The 21,796-nt window shown below is 39.2% G+C and overlaps 1 protein-coding gene across 1 annotated transcript in view; it reads left to right on the forward strand.

Annotated features, from left to right (window-relative positions):
• rasa4 (RAS p21 protein activator 4) overlaps nucleotides 1–20,448 on the forward strand; it is a 56,541-nt gene extending 36,093 nt beyond the window's left edge. Inside the window, exons 9-21 of the mRNA XM_013134551.4 lie at nucleotides 8,001–8,118; nucleotides 8,422–8,575; nucleotides 10,975–11,039; nucleotides 11,141–11,253; nucleotides 11,391–11,583; nucleotides 12,107–12,244; nucleotides 12,363–12,507; nucleotides 13,030–13,202; nucleotides 13,625–13,762; nucleotides 14,464–14,599; nucleotides 14,862–14,982; nucleotides 15,203–15,261; nucleotides 18,315–20,448. Of these exons, the coding sequence (XP_012990005.2) occupies nucleotides 8,001–8,118; nucleotides 8,422–8,575; nucleotides 10,975–11,039; nucleotides 11,141–11,253; nucleotides 11,391–11,583; nucleotides 12,107–12,244; nucleotides 12,363–12,507; nucleotides 13,030–13,202; nucleotides 13,625–13,762; nucleotides 14,464–14,599; nucleotides 14,862–14,982; nucleotides 15,203–15,261; nucleotides 18,315–18,442 (1,681 nt within the window). The 3' untranslated portion in view covers nucleotides 18,443–20,448. The remainder of the gene's footprint in view (nucleotides 1–8,000; nucleotides 8,119–8,421; nucleotides 8,576–10,974; nucleotides 11,040–11,140; nucleotides 11,254–11,390; nucleotides 11,584–12,106; nucleotides 12,245–12,362; nucleotides 12,508–13,029; nucleotides 13,203–13,624; nucleotides 13,763–14,463; nucleotides 14,600–14,861; nucleotides 14,983–15,202; nucleotides 15,262–18,314) is intronic.
• Nucleotides 20,449–21,796: the final 1,348 nt, after the last annotated feature.

The raw sequence follows: 21,796 nt of genomic DNA on the forward strand, positions 1-21,796 counted from the left end.
TTAATTTCAGAAACTCAAAAAGTACACATTGAAAGCCCTTTTATGCCAGCACAGATAATGTGATGGAATTCACATCAGTAACCCTAAACACCTGTGTCAAGTAAATAGTCATTACTTTTGGTGCCTTGAAATAGCCATGTGTAAATAAACCATGTATAAAAAATAATAATGTATATTCTAAATAATGTGTTAGGCATGGAAATATCATTAAATTAAAATGGAAAATTTATATTTTAACCAATTAGTATTGTTTGAATATGAATCAAAATGTTTGGAGTGTATAGCCAAAACAAGAGAATGCATCACTTTCACTTTAAGTAATTAGACAAAATGTGTAAAGAAGAATTACAATTGTAGTATGGCAATTCCATGCTTAGGTCAACCTGAACATGAAAAAAACCTTTCCAATAAATAACTTTTAAAAACATTTTGTGCCAATTTCTTGGTTCTTAGAAGTAATCTGAATGACCTAATAAGTATTATAAGGAAATTTGGTAAATAAATCTTTTGTATATGAAACACATACTTTTGCACAACATTACATCCATAATGGAATGTCACATCAGTAATGGTTGATTTTATTTCCTGTCTAAAGTAAATATGAACATTTTCATTATTGTTGTTTTTGTATGTAGCTAATCCTTCATCAAGTAAGATTCATAAACATTTGTCAGTACTTTTGTTCTCCCAAAATGCCTGTACATTTCTGTCACATCCACAATGCAAGTTTTGTTGTTCCGTTAACGTAAAATGGGATGACATACCATTTCATATTTTTCTACAACCCCATTTTTTAAAACATTAGAATGCTGTGTAAAATGTAAAGTAACACCGAATGCAATGATGTGCAAATGATTTAAACCCTATATTCAATAGAAAATAGAACAAAGACAACATCAAATGTTGAAACTGAGAAATGTTATTGTTTCTTGAAAATGTATGCCCACTTTGAATTTGATGCCAGCAACATGTTTCAAAAATGACAGGGGCAACAAAAGACTGTAAAAGTTCTACAATGCTAAAAAAAAAGAAACCTGGTGGAACATCTCACAACTAATTACGCTTATTGGCAACAGGTCAGTAACATGATTGGGTGTAAGAATAGCATCCCAGGGAGGATCCACAAATGCAAATGAAATCTCTACCTTGGGAAGAAGAAACCGTATACAAACAAAATCCAGAAACCCTGCCGCTTTCTCTGGGCCCACGGTCATTTAAGATGGAGTGAGTCGAAATGGAAAACAAATCAAAATTATTGAATTTGAAATTATTTTTGGGAGTTATGGACGCCGTGAAAAGTTCTGTTTTTATTTGCATTTTACACAGCATCCCAACTTTTTTTTTAAACACACTTGTACTCAACCTCTGTTGGGTCCTACAAATATATACATTAAAGCATTCATTTATCCTTGTTAAGTAATTTCTGTGAGGTGTGAGCACAGGTGGGTCCACCTGTTGGGCATTTATGCCTGACGCACCTCTGACGGTGCCATTGTGCCAACTGAAGTGTCGTCTGCCGGGAGCCACCCTTCACGGATGTTTCGCTCCTTTAATCCTGGAACATCTCCAGGTGGTGGAACAACGGCAGGGACGTCTCCCTACCGCCCCCTGCAGCCAGCTAGGATCCCATACCTTGTCCTAATACAGTATTAGTGTATTCTCGTAGAATAGCTTTATAAATCATGGGGCGAAAGGAAGGTATGGGTGATTTCTCGGTCGTACCATGTGCTATGGAGAAGAGGTGGGCGTGACAGGAGTGTGTGTGTGTGTGTGCGTGCGTCCATGTATGCGGGTGCATCTGTTGCCATCCTTGTGCCAACAGGAAGTGTTAATCCTTTTCCCGGGCTAAATCCCTGCTTTATTTCTCCTCTATAGAGGATCGTTTGGCCCCGTGGACTCTGGACACAGATTAGAGCTGGATAGACAGAGTGGGAGGGAGGCAGTGAGGACAGTCAGGAGTGGACCCGACCCTGGCTTATGTAAAAGGACGAGGGCTCTAGCAGTTTGTGCATCCTCTTCGGACAGTATAGGACTTAAGTTGTGTGCCCCAGCAGGAACCCAGATTAGTGCCAGATACAAGGGCAATGTAGGGCAATTGGGCCGGCTACATGGCGGCCATTGGATGTTGTTGTTTTCGTCGAGGGACAACAGAAACCTCTGTAACCTGTTAATGTGATAATGGCAGGAGAGGGCACTTGTGCTGCAGGATAAATTGGACCCTAGGATGGGTTTTCAATTTACTTCAGTGCCATGAATGCTGTCCGGATGACCATTTTGGGTCTACCTAGTAAAAAGACTGAAGTGGGAAATAAAAACAGGAACGGGTTGCAGGGATTCTGTTTCTATGGATCCACCAGAGGTTTAGGTCATACTGTTCAGCCATTCATGAAGCCATCATAATAAATGTGATAAGTAATAATATTATGTTTAACTGATGAAATGGAATCATAATTACCGACTTACAAGCAGTACTTCGTACATGGCTGGATTAATGAATGCATAACTGGTGTGGGGAAAATTGGTCAAGTAAGTTTGTCGCAAAAGGCTAGCATTCAATGTTGGTTATCCAACATCCTTAGCCCAGATTCAAGAGAAATGGTTAAATCCTGTCTCAATTCCAGACCATTTTATGATGTGTGAAACATTACTTAGATATATATTGTATTCCCTCAATTTGAGGGTAGTGTTCAGTGTGTTCCAGTCAAACCATCTGATCCTGCTGATTGGTTCAATCCCAAGAAGTGCAAGAGTCATCCAATGCTCTCGTAGCGTGCCAATTTGAGAATTTAGGGATTTCCGTAAGTGTCCATAGCATGTTCTTCTGCTGTGCATGCAGAGAAATGTTCCAATAGTCAGTTAAATTCAGGCCTTGTCCAGTTAATGTGTTTGTTCTCATGACGAAAGGGTCAGTTACTTACAATTAGATATTTGCCTGGTGATGGACGGTATGTGCTGCTCCCATACTCATTATTTACTTATTGTTTCCGATTAAGAAATGGAAATCCAAAACTCTAAACCCCCTTCCCTTAACCAATATTTTATTTTCAATCAATAGTTTTGTAATGGGAGTATATACTGTAGAAACCTGTGGAAATGACTAAAACTTAAGTTGATAAGTAGATGCATATTGACCAATAATGATATCAGGGCCCATAGGTCAGTTATTATATATTTTGAAAGTAGGACCTTTTGAGAATGTAATGAATGTGATAAATCATTTTAAACCATCCTAGAGATGTTTAAATAGATAATGATATGACAAAAACTGACACTCCTTTTGGGCAGCATGTAATATTTTATATAATATGTTTTGACAGATCATGGTTATTGATGGACACCTGTCACCGCTCTGTTTCACTTTTCTTTTTTCATAACTGGGCTATTCTCCAAGCAATAACTGTAACAAGATATATCTCCGTATTCAGGATATCATCCTTTGTTATGAAATTTCACAATGGTTCAAATGAAATGCCATGACGAGTACTAATAGTGTACTGTTAATGTTTTGACAGAAACCCCTGTTTGAGTTGTTTATTATATATATTTAACTATTGAAGGCTCTTGAACTATTGCATGCATTGTAATGAACTATTGAATGCATATATTGGCTTCAAAAAATATTGAGACCCCTTCACTTTCTCCACATTCTGTTGTGTTTTATTTTATAATGAAATAAATGTATATATTTTTTCAAGACGGGAGAACCTGCCAGAAGGACAACCGTCTCTGCAACACTCCATCAGTCAGGCATTTATGGTAGTGCGGTTTCACAGAAGCCACTATTGAGTGTAATTTGGTCTGGTCAGACCAATCAGACCTGGAACATCCCCTGGCTAATACCATCGGTATGAAGATCAGCTGTGGGAGTATCATGCTATGGATATGTTTCTCAGAAGCAGGAACTGAAAGCCTGTACAGGATCAAGAGAATGATGAACAGAGCAAAACACCTGCAGTAGAGGTCCTTAAAGAACTTGATCTGGAGCACACAGGACCTCAGACTGGCATGAACATTCATCTTTCAGCACGACAACGACCTGAAGCACACAGCCAAGACAGTGCTGGATTTTTCTAAATCAATTATAAATTCACTCTATAAAACAGCAAAATGTAGAGAAAGTGAACGGATCTGAACACGTTCCGATGCTTCTATACCTATTTGTTCTCAGCCTAACGCTCTTTTCCAAACAGAATCTTTCTCTCAATCCTTTGGCTGCCAGGGCCACACACATACTAAATAAACACACACACACACCAAGCCAACCCCTGTCACTGAACACACAGTCAAGCAGCACACAGTAGTGGCTCCACGCTGTGCCTGTTTCTCAATGCATGCACAGATTTCTCCAAAACAACAATGAATCCACGTTTTCTCTACTATAATATTTGTTTGTATATCTTTCTTTATGCAAAGCATGTTAGTCTATGCCTGTCATTTCCCACGTCCAAGACGGATTGCCAAGATCACTGGAACCACTTCAATTGGCCTACTGCCACAACAAATCCATAGAGGATGCCACTTCCATTGCTATTCACACAGTCGCAACACACCTGAAGAAGTGAACACCTATGTGAGAATGCTGTTCATTGACTACAATTCCAAAGACAACAATATTGATCCCTCCACTTTTTGCAATGGCTGTCTCAGTCTCTAGACTTGAATCCCATTAAAAACTGTGGTTTGAATTGAAGTGGGCAGACAGGAGCTCAAAGGTCTGGAAAAATGTTGTATTGAGGGGGGTATGGTCTCTTACAATGTGTTCTCTAGTGTCAAAAAACATAGGAAAAGGCAAAAGTCCCCCCCACCAAAAAGTATAACCCCATTTCCAAAAAAGTTGGGACGCTGTATAAAATGTTAACAAAAACAGAATGCAATGATTTGCCAATCATTTAAACACTGTATTAAATAGAATATAGTGGACAAAGTATCAAATGTTGAAACTGAGACATTTTATTATTTCTTGAAAAAGATATGCCCACTTTTAATTTGATGCCAGCAACACGTTTCAAAAAAGTTGGGACAGAGGCAGCAAAAGCCTGGAAAAGTTGTGTAAGACCAAAAAATATACTAAACCTAGTGGAATAGCACACAACTAATTAAGTCAGTTAGCAACAGGTCAGTGACATGACTCAGGAACACTTCCGAAAAACAGTGTCTTTGAACACAGTACGTTGCTGCATCCACAAATGCAATTTAAAACACTACAATGCGAATAAGAAACCATACATAAATAAGATGGGCCTGAGCAACACATTTAAAAAAAGTTGGGACAGAGGCATGTTGACCACTGTGTTGCATCAGGCCAGTTTTGCACCCGGACTCTTTACCTACAGAGCCATGCTGTTGTAATACGTGCAGAATGGGGTTTGGCATTGTCTTCCTGAAATAAGACAGGCTTTCCCTTCACAGATGTGCAAGTCACCCATGCCACGTGCAGTAATGCACCCCCATACCATCACAGATGCTGGCTTTTGAACTGTGCGCTGATAACAAGCCAGATAGCCCCTCTCCTCTTCAGCCCGGAGAATGCAACATCCATAATTCCCAAAAATAATGTCAAATTTTGATTCGTCAGACCACAGGACAGTTTTCCACTTTGCCTCCGTCCATTTTATATGATCTTGAGCCCAGAGAAGGGGGCGGCGGTTCTGGATCTTGTTTAAGTATGGTTTCTTCTTTGCATGGTAGAGCCTTTCATTTGTGGATGCAGTGACATACTATGTTCACAGATCATGGTTTTGGGTAGTGTTCCTGTGCCCATACAGTGATTTTCACTACATAACCGTGTCTGTTTTTAATGCAGTTCCATCTGAGGGCCCGAATATCAAGGCCATCTAATACTGGTTTTTGGCCTTGTACCATAGATGATGAGATCCCCAAACTCTTCGCAATTTTACATTGAGAGACATTATTCTTATAATGTCTCTCAATGGTAAATCGTTGCACTATTTACCTGCACAATCTTTCACAGAGTGGTGAATGCCTCCCCTTCCTCATTTGTGACAGAACCATCCTCTCAGGAATGAACTTTTAATACCCAATCATGTTACGGACCTGTTGCCAATTGACCTAATTAGTTGTGTGATATTCAGTCAGGTTTACTTTTTTGCATTACACAACTTTTCCAGTCTTTCGTTGCCACTGTCTCAACTTTTGTGAAACATGTTGCTGGCATCAAATTAAAAGTGGGTATATATTTTTTCAAGAAATAATAAAATCAGTTTCAATATTGGATTTGTTGTGTTTCTGCTGTTTTCAATTAAATGTATGGATAAATGATTTGCACATCATTGCATTCTGTGTTTATTAGCCTTTTACTTACTGTCCCAACTGTTTGGAAATGGGGTTGTACTATAGTATTTGTTATCAACATTTAGGATATAATTTTTCTTGTGCTTCTACATTTCATGTGGTTCTTCTTTAAAGAAGTGTTAGGGGAAGCAGTGCTGCAATAGAAATATTTTAATTTAGTGCACTGTTTACATTATATAATTTTACCCAGACTTTCCCTCACTTTTCACAGGTCGACTTTGATCAACTCTCTGGTGAAATTCTCAGATTAAGCCCACGTAATCCTTTTCTTCTCAAATGATCCTCTTTCTTCCCACTCTTTTCAGCCAGACAAGCTGTTGTTGTTGTTTATGTTATCTCTTTCTAATTTTTCCCGACCCTGCCTGTCGACTTCCTCCTGATGATAAAATCTCTGACAGGCAGATGCCATCTGGGGCCTGCAGACTTGTTGACTGGTTCTGTGTGTCTGTGGCTTATGCCAGGAAATGATGAGTGTCATGTCCTGATCACTCATCTCTCCTTGAAGTGCCAAGTTTACAGTGTATGGTTTCCAAATTCCAGTAACGTTCACATATTTCCCAGGTTTTTAGTTCATTGCAGCTGTGGATAGGAATGAACAGCAAAGAATGTTTAAGATGGATAGTTTTCCTCATCCCCAAATTTAATGACTCACTGATGGACTCTTAATGACACCTTTGCTTTGTGCGATGTGCTTATACTTAATCTGTACTATATTTTTCTTTGTGCTGCTGTCTACCCTAACCATGTTTGTGCCATGTTTGCTTCCATGTTTGATTTTTGTGATGCTGGGTTACTATAATGTTCTTTGGCTGGCAAGATGTTTGTGTTGTTGTGTTGTTATCATGCTAGAGTGTGTTACTAATTCTGGAAATCCTTCTTTTGGAATTTCTGGAAAGCCTGGGATATCTTAATCTGCAGATTGAAGGCCTTATATAATGTTGCTTCAGAAAAATAAATATCGACAGCATACACATGGAAACTAACATTTTGCCCAGTTGTAAAAACAGTATTAATATGCATAATAAACAACAGTGTGCAAGGGTTTACTCTGTGGTTAATGATACTTTTCATTAAATTCACTGGTACAGTACAGGATGGGTTTACTCATTCTCAAAAAAAATGATCACGCCTTCTAAATGTTCTTCACAAACCTCAGACAAAAAGTAGTCTGTAGAATAATGAATTATTCTACAGGCTAACTATAAGGAATTGTTTACAGATATTCAACATCTTGAAAATAATCTATAGTGACTTTGCCTAATATAACAGAGTTAGCAGAGTATGACATTTTGGCCTTGTCCAGATGTCCTCTAAGACATTATAATGTTTATCTTTTCAAAAACAAATGTAACATAGAATACTGTACACCCACAGGTCAAAGTTCCATTGTCATCCAATTCGTAAACTTTACCAACACCAACAATTGAATGTGTAAATGAATTTAAAATGGTCACCTTCTCCTGGTATTTTGCATGTGCACTCATATAAATGAAAGGAGTGCTGGGTGTGCAGGGATTGGGTACATTGTCTTCAAAAGCCAATTTCACCTTGTAAAATGGGCCATCATTGTACATTAACAGAAATACTACTCTGGAACTACATTACTGAGTTAATGTTATGGATACATAGGGCTTTGTAATCTAGGAAAAAAGCCTGTTTTTTTTGTCTGCTGATTTACTCTCTTGCAGGGGAACTCTAGGGTCTCTGCGCCTGCAGCTTCGCCTCCGAGATGAGACTGTCCTGCCCTCAGGCCACTACCACCCACTCACGTCATTGTTGTGCCAGTCTGTGGGTCCTAATCTGAATGTGAGTGCCAATTCCGTGCCAGGTCTCTGAAGTGACAAAGTTGCCTTAGGTTGGGGGGTAAACAACCTTGGCCGTGTGGTCCTGTTAACAGCTTTCCAAATCTATTTCATGTAAATAATAATATAACCTTTTTTGGATTATGTGACAAAATATCTCTGTTTTAATTCTGGTCTCAACTGTTTATTGTGTTGTTACAGTACATTCGTTGCATGGTAATTGAAACAATAATATGCTTCTTGGATGCATTTCTTCTAGGTGTATTTGAGTAACCCATTGAAAATAAATATTGGCTCGGTTTAATAGGGCAACAGTCCAGATTTGATCATGCTCATCGATGAAACAACTACAGCAGAGAGTCGACAGGAAGTGGCCTCCAACCTGGTGAAGCTCTATCTGGGTCAGGGACTGGCCAAAGACTTCCTGGATGTTCTCTTCAAGTTGGAGTTGGACAAGACTAGTAAGTCAGACTTCAAGCTTTATTTAGCCAAGAATCTACGCTTCGCCCACACACGTTTGAGTTGAGGTGCGATGCCTGTAGGTCTGATGAAAGTCTGATTATGTTGTCATTTTATGTCTTAACTTGAAAAAAATATAACCACTTATCTTTTGTAACTGTTTGTTTTTTGTTTGTATCTGGGTAAAATTAGGACATTCTTTGTTGGCTGAAACTTGTCAAATGAAACCTGCAACCATTTGTATTTACCTCTATTATGAAAAACAGTTGTGATCCATGTCCAATTGTGTATAACATTTTGCCATTGGTTATGCTGAGAGCATGTGATACTGTGAATGGTCGAACTTACAGGCCAAACGGCTTTAACCCTGGAATATGATTTCCATTTCCACTCGTCATATCTTCTCTAAACCAATTGGTTTGGGAGGTAATCCTGTTTTTATTGAAAATCCTCTAGTTTTTGTTAAAAACCGCAAAGGGCTTGGTTTTTTGCTCTTAAATATAAGAAGTCTATTTTCTAAGTTGGACATTAAGATTTTAGTACATCAGGCATTCAGATTTTTTTCTGAAACATTGTTGACTAAGAGCATCAATAATGCAGATATAGCTCTGAGTAAGGGTGGCAGTGTAGCGATTTATACAAAACAATCACCTCATTGTAGTTGTACTAGAATTCATTACTGTCACAAAGTTATATGAATTATTAGCCCCTAAGACTAACATGAGGAAACAACTGTAATGTTACAATTTTATGTGTATACATTCTCCCTCTGCAATGAAAAAATATGCTCAAACAGTTAACTGATTTGTTATATCTTCTGAGGTTTTTATCATTGGAGATTTTAATTTGGACTAGCAATCACAGGACTCTGATGGCATAAAAGAGTTCTGTAACAAGCTGAACATTACATAGCTAATCAAAAATCCCACCAGGCCTAACCTTAAAAAGAAGCACAAATACGGAATAGATCCCTGGTTTACTGCTGACTTATCTGAGGCCATTTATAATCAAAATGAGGCATGGGCCTGGTCTAGAAAAACAGATTTAAATTCAAATTGGTTCAGGTTTGGGTAACTGTGAAACACTTGCACTGAATTTATTAGAAAATCAAAATCAGACAAGTACTACATCTCTGCTATATTCAATTGTAATGGGAACCCAGCAGAATTCTGGAAAACAGTAAAATAATTTAAACACACCTCATATTATTCTACCTTACCAAAGCACTTAATTCTGGAGACTGGTTCGATTACTGACAGGAATACCATTGTTAATGCTGTAAACAGCCACTTTATTACAGCTGGCAACTTCTTTGAAAATCAATCTATTGCCAACTCACTTGATAGTCAAGGAAATAAACAGGATGTTAATCAGGTATTTGTGCTGAAAGCACCTGACCATTGTCAAGGCTTTTCCATGAGAATGTTCACAGAAAGTGCTTGATGCTCTGATCTCTATAAAGGCAAAGAAATTGTCAGGTCCTGATGAGCTAGATCCATGCTTGCTGGTTAAGGCAGCTCTGTTCACCTCAGGTGCACTAGCGCATATTTTTAATCTAACATTAACAACTGGGGTTACTCCAAAGATCTGGAAAACTACACCTGCTACCACTTCACAAAGATGGAGACACTAATATCCTTGACCTGTCCTGTCTGGCTAAAATACTGCAGTGACTAGTAAATATACAGCTGTTGTTTTTTGACTGAAATAACATGTTAAATACATTTCATTTGGGTTTTAGACCAAAGCATAGTCCATACACTTGTGTATGGTTTCAAAACTATCTCAGTGATAGGACTCAAGCTTCAATAGATGGCTGTGAATATAAATTCATTGCAGTTCATAAAGGAGTTATTCTGGGTTCAATTTTGGGCCCTGTAGTGTTTAGTATATATACAGTTATGCTCAAAAGTTTGCATACCCTTGGAGAATTGGTAATACAGCTCCGGAAAGAGACCACTTCACCTTTTTCTTTCCTTTCCAAAAAAGTCAAAGGAAGGTTTTGATTGAGGAACAGAAGGGTTAAAATTAAGAGACCACTGCAACGCTTCTGTTCCCCAACACTTCTTGTTTTTATTTTATGTTTTGCTATTATTGTAATAGAGTGCACTGCTGTTAATGAGACCATGGTCTCAGGTGTTTTTCCCTGTAAAAAGTAAATAAAAATTCTATGGGTTTTGGAAAGGAAAACAAAAGAGAGGATGTGAGGTGTATTAAATTTAGCAAAGGTCCACATCTCAGTAGACCACAACTCTAAAATATATTGTAATGAGTGATTTGTGGTTTAATATTTGTATCCATTGTTGTATATTTAGGGTTTGATCATCTTTATTCAAGTAGATTTTAATTGTATGGGCTCCTAATTTCATTGCTGGCTGATCTTTTTGCTCTCTATCCTCAGGTGAGCCCAACACCTTGTTTCGCAGCAACTCCTTGGCTTCCAAGTCCATGGAGTCATTTTTAAAGGTAAAACCTCCTTCCAGGAATGGTTAAATACAGCTGCTGGTGAAAGTCTACACAACCCTTGAACAGTCCTCTCATTTTGATGCCTTATAATTCAATCACAGGTTGCAGGCATGCAATATCTGCACCGACTTCTGGGTCCCTTGATCAACAGGATCTTTGAGGAGAAGAAGTATGTGGAGCTGGACCCTAACAAAGTAGAGTTAAAGGAGGCTGGGTAAGTGCAGGTGTAGATACAGCCTCTTACCACGGTCTCTGAGTCTAGCTGGCGCGTATGTGTGTGTGTGCGCACCTGCTAGTTTTTATGTTATTGCATGTGTCTGCCTGCCCACGTGTGCTCTTGTGTGTTTCTAGATGTACAGGCCTACACCGGGTGCACACTGAGGCTGAGGTGATCCAGCAGAGCACCAGCCTCCTGCAGTCATACCTTTCCGAGCTGCTCCATGCAATCGTCCAGTCAGCATCCTACTGCCCCGTTGCCCTTTGCCAGGCCTTTCAGCAGCTCTACAGGCGTGTCAGCAAACGCTATCCTGAGCCTGAGTATAGGGTTTGTACTACAGCAATGTTTCCTCTAGTGTGGTTTACTCTACTGTTTTTTTTTTTTTTTTTATGGTTTTAAAATTTTAAAATCACCATACACTCACTGTGTAAAAGAAATTGTTTGAAACAGAATAATACATGTCACACCAATGGGCATGGGCTTTAAACAAAGAAGGCATCTGTTAAATGTCAGATAGAGTTGCTCAGAAATGGTCAGCGGGTCAACACATACCCAATAAATGAAGAAGATATCTTCTAACAGAAGGTTTTATAATTACGCCTATATGTTTTAAGCCTATAATGTCTGCTAGGTGTATACATTTGCTACACTCTGTTTTTCAATCAGAGTTACACTGCAGTAACAGGTTAGTATTATAATAGTTTGGTGTTATTTTTGTATACTTTTTTTTGTAATGTTTTAGCTGGTTGTTTAGCAACTACTGTACCGATGACAACACAGCAAGCTAAAGCTTTAAATCATTAACTTCCCCCCTCCTGAATGAACTCTTTGTTGTGTCCTGTGTTTACAGAAGGTAAAATTTATAGCCGTGACCAGCTTCCTGTGTCTGCGCTTCTTCTCTCCGGCTATCATGTCACCCAAACTCTTCCACCTCCGGGAGAAACATGCCGATGCCCGTACTAGTCGCACATTGCTGCTACTGGCTAAGGTAAGCACAAATTATTATGGCTATGGTACAAAATGGTGAATTAGTTTCCCAGTAGCCAGCTGTTAGAATTATACTTCTGGTGGTCCAACTGCCTTTTTCTCTATCCACCGTTCTTCAGGCCATTCAGATAATTGGTAACCTGGACACACTAAACTGCTGCTCCAAAGAGCCTTGGATGGTCCCACTGCAGCCAGTCATACAGCTGGGCATTACCCAGCTCAAAGACTTCATCAGTAAACTGGTCAGCTGTGACAACTCTGAAGGTAAAACTGTAAGATTCCCTCATGGTTAGCAGTTTTCCTAGCCAAATAGAAGATAGAAGCCAGGACATACAGTACAGGATATCCTTGGGATATCTGTAGTCCTCAAGGGAGAACTCCACAACATCTCCCATGTTATAAAGTGTTAACACTACATGGTAAACTGAAGTTATTTAACAAATGCTCTTATTCACCAATTTCAGGGTGCTGAAAATAAAATGCTAATGTTTACTACTTTGTTGCATATCCTCTGCATTCAAAGACGGAGGTCTGTGAGCCATAGACATTACCAGCGCTGGGTCTCTTACTTGATCTGTCTCTCACAGGCCTGTACTAAAGCCATCTTCAGTTCCTGCTTATTTCAAAGCCTTTTTGACATTACTTGTCTTCGGTATGTGAAAGGGATTCAGATTGAGCGATTGAACTGAACAGTCAGTCACCAGTGTTGGGATGCTAAGCCAAGCACGCTGTTGTGGTTGTGACTTATTTGCCATAGTTTTACAGTAACTCTGCTTTACATTCCAGACCTGTGCCTGCAGGAAAGGATGAGTCTTCAGTGTGGATCCATGGAGAAGGAGGGTTTTGTTCTCCTGCACAGGACCAAGGACAAGAGCATGCTTATGACCTCGCCCTTTAAAAAGTACTACGTCACCCTCAGCAAGGACACCTTGTCCTACGCCCGGACCCAGCACTCCAAGGTGGGTGTCTTCTCAGGGGCGCTACTCAGGCATTTCTGTACAAGCGCCCAAGTAGTTAGTAATTAGTGCAAGTAGGTAGTGCAAGGCTCTTCAGTGAAAAACACTGCCTTAAACAGAATCTCCCTCTGTTGTCTTACCTCTTTCACAAATGATCTTATTTAGTTACAGTATTGTCTTGATGTCTGTAGTTTCTGTGCCTAGTTGCATGTGTCTGAAGCACCACTATAGTACAGTCATAGTAACCTTTTTTTCTGTCGGTGCTCTTGCAAACTGCATAGCTGTTTTTGTCATGGCTGGCATGAACAAAAGCAAGAAGAAGTTGGCACGCTAACACAAACAGACTGGCACTCGGGCTGTTGCAGTTCCTCTGAGGCAAGCTGAGATTTCATATTGAATGTGATGGTTTCTCTCTGCTATCACAGAAGACCTCCTTCATCTCCCTGCCCAGGATCCTTGCGGTGGAGAAGGTGGAAGAGAAGAGCTTTGGCAGTGCCAACGTCATGCAGATCATATCCAGCCAAGACAACGGCCAGATGGAGACTCTGTACCTGGATTGTAAGGTCAGCCACTACAGTTGACCCCAAAGGAGATTCAACCGTGTTCTCTATATGGTGCACTAAATTGGAGGTGGGGCCAAATGTAACCAGGTCATTTTTAGATTGTTGTATTTAGGTTGTATAGATAGTTGTATTTAGGCAGGGCATAAATGTGGTTACATTTTCCTATTAAGAATCAACAATGTGGAGGCCAGAAATGACCAAATCTAAGGTCATCCTCTTTTTACTTTGTCTCTTAATGCGTGTGCACACATTGGTATGTGGTATGCTTGGCCAATTTGACCATGCTGTTAAGTAATTTTATCTAAATGGTATCTGAAAGGCATGAAAATAATGTATTTACAGTGAGAGTTATGATTACATTATGTTTCTGACAGTGTAATCCCTTTATTTAAATTACCTACTAAGCCAAAAAACTATTATAGGCACTTTCCTAGCACAATTGAGTTAACGCTACAAGGCTATTCCTAATAGCTGAGTCATCGATGGAACAGCAAAGGTCAATGGCAATAAAGTTATACAGTATATTCATTGTGCTTGCTTTCAAAAAGCATAGCTAACTACAAAAGTTAACACGGAACATTTAGAAGCGCTGCATCAATCATTAATGAAGCCACCTCCAATAATGTATCTTTTGTATTGGTTTTCTCACTGGTGAGAAAAACACAAATACTCCTTCTCTCTTTAACCCTCTCCCCATATAGAGTGTGAATGAGCTGAATCAGTGGCTTTCGGCGCTTAGGAAAGCCTGCAGCCACAACACTGACACCATGAGCTGCTACCACCCAGGAATCTACAAAGGAGAGCGTTGGAGCTGCTGCCACCAAAAGGAAAAAGCAGGTACTGCCGTTTAGAGTGCCCATTTGTAATTCAATGTTACAATACTGTATAAAAAAAACAATATAATAACACTTCGAATGGGTAGCTACTGGGTGTACAGGTTTTGTTTAAGCCCTACTCCAACACATCCAGTTGAGCAAATTGGGCTCCTGATGACAAAGTGATTAATTTAATGAGGTGTGTTGGAGGAAGGATTGAACAAAATCAAGTGCATGACAGATAAAGTAGGGGGTATTGAGTCAATTTGCTCTTGTACTTCCAGACCCAGGATGTGACAAGACCAAACATGGGGTGACATTACAGGAGTGGTCTGATCCCCTTGACCCTGATCTGGAATCCCAGCTAATCTACCGACACCTCAATGGAGTCCGACCAGCTATTTGGTACAGCTTAGAACACCTTTTTGATGCTTGTGCCCTACTTGCAATCACCAGCCTTTCTGGTGTAAAATTGTATTTCTTTAGAAAAACAAGATTTATTTTATTTCTTGTCGATCCAGCTTGTCTTGAAATAGAATATAGCACTTCAGACAGGAGTGTTTTGATACTGAATGCTCCTGCATATTTACCTATGGTAGGTGGATGGTTTTGTGTTTTCTTTCAGGGAAAAATACCAAGAGATGATCAAGCCAGAACAAGGGGGTGACAGAGAGGCTTTGGAAGGTAGGGTCCTTAACATTTTGTCCTATTCAATCAGGACATAACTGGGCATCTGTATTGAAGAAAAGCAATCTTTCAAAATGCATAGTGATGAGTTCATACTGTTCTCCGGTTTTGTGTCACTGTGTTTTCCCCAATGAATATGGAGTAAACATAAAAACCAGGAATAGTCAGAGGAGGTCAGATACAAGATTCTAGCTAAGCATAGACAATCCCAAGGCTACAAGTCCCTCTCTGTTCCTGTTTCCACTGTACGCTATATTATTAAGACGTTTAAGGTAGGGGTGTCATGATATACTGGTATTCATGATAACCTTGATATTTAAAAAATGCAATATTGATATCATATTAATAATACACATGATAATACCGTATTCACTAGGCGAACATGACGTTGTATTTTTCCATAAACTCCTCTCGGTTTTTTGATAACTTATTCATGTCTGGACCTATACACTGGTGTTAAAATCAACTTGTTAGCCCCACTAGAACCCCCGGGAGAGAGAGGAAAAGACACGCCGTTTTTATAGCCTGTTCATCATCGTATTGCAAATCTGTGAAGAGAGATGAAAACAACAGTTAGTAGGCAGTATTTAAATCGGGAGAATTCCAGAAGCTACCAGCTGTTTCTGTTGGCAGTGTTGGTGCAATGCAGGTGCATTCAAGCCATAGCGAAAATTATTCAGAAACTATTTCTGAGCCCTTAACTTGTTCCAGATTTTGTTACTTTACAGTCTTATTCTAAAATATTTGTTACTCAGTCCATACACAATACTCAATAATAACTAAGCAATTTTTTTTCCAAAAACGTAAATATTGCATTTACAAGTATTCAGACCTTTGGCAGCAATTACAGCCTTGTGTCTTCTTGGGTGTGATGCTACAAGCCTGGCACACTTTTTTGGGGCGAGTTTATCACATTCTTCCATGCAGATCCTCACAAGCTCTGTCGGGTTGGTTGGGGAACATCGCTGCACAGCCAGTATCAGGTCTCTTCAGAGATGGGTGATTGATCTGGGCTCTGGCTGGGCCACTTGAGGACATTCACAGGCTTGTCCTGAAGCCACTCTCGAATTAGGATCGTTGTCAGGTTGGAAGGTGAACCTGGGTCCCAGTCTGAGGTCCTGAGCGCTCTGGACCTTCCTGAGCAGAGAACAACACTTGTTTCGTAGCTTCCTAAAGAAAATCAGCATCAGGACATGATTTCATTGCCTTTGGCCATGCTATATTGCTTTCACAAATAATACAAGATATCCGTGTCCTTTATGTTTGTTTATAATTTGTAACTATCATGGAAGGATTTTCTGGCAGTTTCAGCATCAGGAATTAGCCTTATCCTTCAGCCTGCTGAATGAAAATCTTAGTATTTCTGACAGCTACCACAGCAAAACGTTCACTTAAATCATTACAGACTACACCAGAAGAAGCAGTCAGCTGATTTTCTCTCTATAATGGAGTAGCCAGCACAGTCACTGGGTCTCAACCCTATTGAGCCTGTTGTGGGAGCAGCTTGACCGTATGGTATTAAGAAGTGCCCTTTAAGACAATCCAACTTGTGGGATGTGCTTCAGGAATCATGGGGTGAAACCTCTTCAGATTACCTCAACAAATTGACAACTAGAATGCCTGAAGGTCTGCAAGGCTGTAATTGCTGCAAATGGAGGATTCTTTGATGAAGGAAGTTTTGAGTGAGGGACAGAAGTGTTCAATTTGCAGTGGTCTTTTAATTTTAACCCTTTTGTTCCTCGCTCAAAACCTTTTTGACTTTTTTGGAAAGGAAAGTAAAAGGTGCAGTGGTCTCTTAAATATTTCCGGAGCTGTATGTTTTCATGGAAAACAAGGACATTTCTAAGTGACCCCAAACTTTTGAATGGTAGTCTGTACGTACACACACTCACTTTTTGTCTTTCTTTTCTAGCGCTTTTAGATTAAAATCATGCAATCCCTCTGAGGTTACGTTACAGACTGTCAGTTTTCAATTCATATTGGATGAAACATTAAGGAGTGACACCATGTTTTTTTACTTACTTCCCCAATTGGCTTCACAGCTGTTTCTAATTAGGCAGGTTTGTTTGCTTTTGGAGTCTTTTGCTCATGTCTGACAACATGAACCAGTAGTTTCAAGTCAGACTGGCCATCATGAGGCAGATAAATCATAATAGTCAATTACAGACATAACCAAGAAAGATTGCTGTCTAATTTCTGAGTCAAAAGCAGAGGCGTCGCTAGGATCACAATACATTTGGGGCTTAGCCCACCCCCGCGCCCCGCCCAGGACAGAAAGTACAGGGTTCTGAATGTACATGCGGAACATTTCTATGTACACGCTAGCGGCCTACATGTCTACATTGTCATAATGCACGGTCGGAATTATAGATGAATAAATCAGGGGCTATATTTTTGTATTATTGAATTTTTGGGTCAATTTGAGATCCGGGGCTATTCATAAAAGATCCGGGGCTATAGCACCGGACGCCCAGGCCTAACGACGCCACTGGTCAAAAGTGTATCTGAAAAGTGCAGTGGTCTAAAGTAACTGTCTTGCAGAACAGAGGAGTCACTGGGACAATGAGTTTGAATCCTTGTCGGGGCATACCTACAGTACCTGGAGACCACACTGAGGGTGTAACCAATTGTCTCGGCATCACGTGGGGTGGACATTTGGGTGTCAGACGAATTTCCCAGTTGTGCGGCAGCGACTCCTTGTGTTCGATTTGGTGCTTGCTAGCTCAATCATGGTTGTTGGCATGGGCATGTGTTCTCATCCCGAGCATATATGCCAGCAAATACTTCCCACATGAGTGAGCAATGTGTGATAAGAAACAGAATCACCAAGCAAGATGTGGATCGGAGGAAACGTCTCATTCTTTGACTCTCCCAAATCTGCTGTGGCATTTTTTCAATGAGGCACGGCCATAATTGTAACTTGAATATAATGACATTGGGAGAAAAGAACACTGGGCTGAAAACGAAAATAAGATAATGATGTGTCTCTGTTTTTCTCTTTGCTGGTAGGTTGAAGTCTGTAATCTGTTTTCTGTCCTCTCCTGTCCCAGGTGATAAGTTGGACGTGGTCAAAAGGTTGTTCAGTGTCCTACAGGACCTTCAGGATTCCCACACTGCAGTTGAGGAGGAGGAGAAGAGGTCAAAGAATAAAAACTTCCTTCTGGAGTTGCAAACGTAACCAAACATCAATGAAACAGACAGGCCTAAGACGTCCCAAACGGCTCCCTTATAACTTTTGATCAGGGTCCATAGGTTACTAGCACTATAAAGGGACTGACTCAGCTATTAAGACACTTTTTCAGATACTTCCATTTGTCAAGATGAACTGTTTGGAACATCGCTCCTTGAGTATGTGGATAATGTTCTTCTCGTCGCTTCAACCTCACCTGACTGTCAGCGACATCCCTTTAAGTAGCACTGATGGGGAGTAGAATGTGTGATACATCTATGTTTGACATTCAGCCATTCCCTTCTCCTTTACACGGTGCATATTTGAAGACTATGAATGTGTGTTACATATTATCCATGGAAAGGTAAGTGTGATGTTCTGTTAACAAGGGGTATACGTATGCTGTACACACCATAATGCAGCTAACCATTTCCTCAGGCTATTGTGCACAGAGCACATAAGCCTGGGAAATCAAATATTTAATTGTTGGCCTTAGTGGGACTGACCATACAATTGCTATGGGAGTGAGTAAACCATTTGTCATAATTTAATTACAGTGAATCATAGGGTTGGGAGACATTATGAAGGCTTGATCAGAGGAGAGGGATAGGGGGAGTGTGTTATGGGAGATGATCAGTTGCTAATTTAATCCAATGCCTATGTGCAGGGAGTTTCTGTTTTAGTGCCTGTGATGCATAGTTCACTCGACTTTGTATTTGGACCAAAAACAGTATAGTTAAAATATTTGTAAAGTGATGAGCCTATTGAAAACAATATTCATATCAGTATAGTAGTTATTTCTTGAAGAGGGTATATATTCTGTTGCCTTGTTGTTTCTTTGTTTCTTTGTTATGCATGAATGATAGGCCTTAATACACCTTAATCACAGAAATGTAATTTATTGTCAGAAAATGTAAAGGTTTTTATATTTCTTATGTCTTACTTGTGCATTTGTATTGTTTTTAAATCAATCTGTCAGGACATAGACCTATGTTTGGTCAAGTGTTTTGAGTATTTGAAATGATGTACGCTGTATCACACAAAATGTCACAACAGTGTTGACATTTTCAAGCTCCAAATACAAGTATTTTTCCCATGGATTTAGGAATATGTACAAAATGCATATAAGAAGACACATACAATTTACGTAATAAAGGAGCAACTTGTAAGATTTCCACTATAACAAAGCAGAACAATATTAGTTGTAATATACAGGGTATTGGGGGAAAATATTACTTGAAACGGAGTACTTCACAAATAGTTTGTTTTTGTCGGTGTACTCGTGCTTATAGATTCTTTGTCTTCCAAATGTTTTTCTCTCATTTTGGTCCAGTCACTGATTAGCATGGACTGTTTCAAAGACATTAGGGTAAAGCTCTAGAGCAGGATAAAGCTTTAGAGGTCTTCAAAATGTTCTTGTCTAGGGAATCCCACCCCAACCAAGAGACATCCTAGGACCCTGATTATATGTTAGACAGTACAGTTTAGTTGGCTGTTTTGATTCTCATTGGGGAAGGGTGTCTGTATGAAAATGCATACTCACTACTTTTAGTTGCTCTTGTAAGCAAAATTACTCTACATTTGAAAATATTTGTTTTATAACTCCAATCTCTTGCAAATGTTCGCATTCTAGAGTGAATATTTGCACTGAAATTGTTGTAAATTATTCTTAAAAAATCCCCCCCCCCATTTCCCCCCCCCCCAAAAATGTTATCTCTGAAAAAACCTTCCCCATCCTTAATTTGTCATTTGAAGTCGGAAACACACATTTCTATCCATGTTGATGACACCTACTGTAGAAGTCAAATAAATATAGGCATTGCTTTCAAGTGATGGAGAAATACAAAGCCAGATATGCACCTGAAAAGTGAATAACTGGCCATATTTCTCATGCAGATAAACTCTCCATTAAAGTAGCAAGCTAGCTACCTAGTAGTAAGCTACTGTTACATCTTTTCAGTACCACTAGCCTGGGACAGGTATACTAAAACTATTTGTTTGCTCAGTTATACCATGGGCAAAAAAAATGTGAATTATATACCACACGTTGTATAACATTAGCTAAAATGCTAAGCTAAATAGTTGTTGTGTAGATAGCCCCTAGAAGCTCTGTCTGTTCTGTGCCACTACAACAGGAAATGTATACAAAAAGCATTTGTTTGCTTGGTTATTGATTTACCACAAGCAGGATAGGCATTAAAAACAATAATTCTACACCAATTATTTTAGCTAGATTGTTATATTGTTAGCTAGCTTCTAAGGGTATCTACAGTTGTAAATACATTGTTTCTCCTAATCCCCTTGCAGACGCTAGTGAGAGGTATGGTTAATTTTCTCTTTAACCGGACCTCTGAAACATTAGTCTCATACATTCTTAGAAATATGTGAAACAAACTGTAATATCTTTAATTAAATTGCTAGTCCATGTCAATTCTAACCTTTTAATGTGTATGGGCATTATTCCATAGTCTGTTCTTTTAAGTCTTATACATTTATATTGTACTTTTTTTTTCTGTCTCGCCAGGTGAATGTAAAATGTTTAAACATTCAAAGGATTACCTAATTATATATTAATTAGTGGCTTAGTTACATTGATCTACATGTGAAGTGCTATACAGTCAAGCTGTTATAGAATGACACAGGCAAAATTAAGTTTCAACATTTATCTGCAATGTTAAGCCAATATTTACAACCACATTTTAATAAAATGAAATATATATATTTGGTTAGGCATGCCTATACAGTTGATCAACCAATAGCATTCATTGTAGTCCTGTGGTATTCATTATTCAGACTGTTATTTGTTGAACCTCATAACATTAGGATAAATAAACCTCAGTAGTCACATACAGTACATTGCCTTGCAAAAGTATTGAAACCCCTGAACAATTATTTTATTTGTCTATATATTGAAAAGTTTGTTCAGTGTTTAAAAGTTGACATTTTAAAACACTGACACTCAAAATACATTTTTGTATGGTGGAATAATAATGTTGGGAAATATTGATTAAATGTGTATGTACTCAACCCCTGTGCTGTGGAAGCTTCCAGTTTCTCCAGATTAAAGAAATTGCCTTAACACTGGCTTCCACCTGTGAACCATTAAAATTGCTGTCACATTCTCTGGATGAAAACTTCACTGATTAATTACATATGTCAGGCTGTTATTCTGAGTTAAAAATGCAGACAAAGTGTCATTTTACAGATCTCGGGGATGAAGTAATACAAATGCATAGATTGGGAAGAGTGTCCAAAATAATATTACCATTAAGTGTCTGTATATCCCAGTGAGCACTGTGGGATCAATAATAAGGAAGCAGAAGTTGCATCACATCACCAAGGCAATGCAAAGAAGAGGCAGCA

Source organism: Esox lucius, chromosome 7 (assembly GCF_011004845.1).
Source record: "Esox lucius isolate fEsoLuc1 chromosome 7, fEsoLuc1.pri, whole genome shotgun sequence".
In the NCBI taxonomy this organism is placed as follows: Eukaryota; Metazoa; Chordata; class Actinopteri; order Esociformes; family Esocidae; genus Esox; species Esox lucius.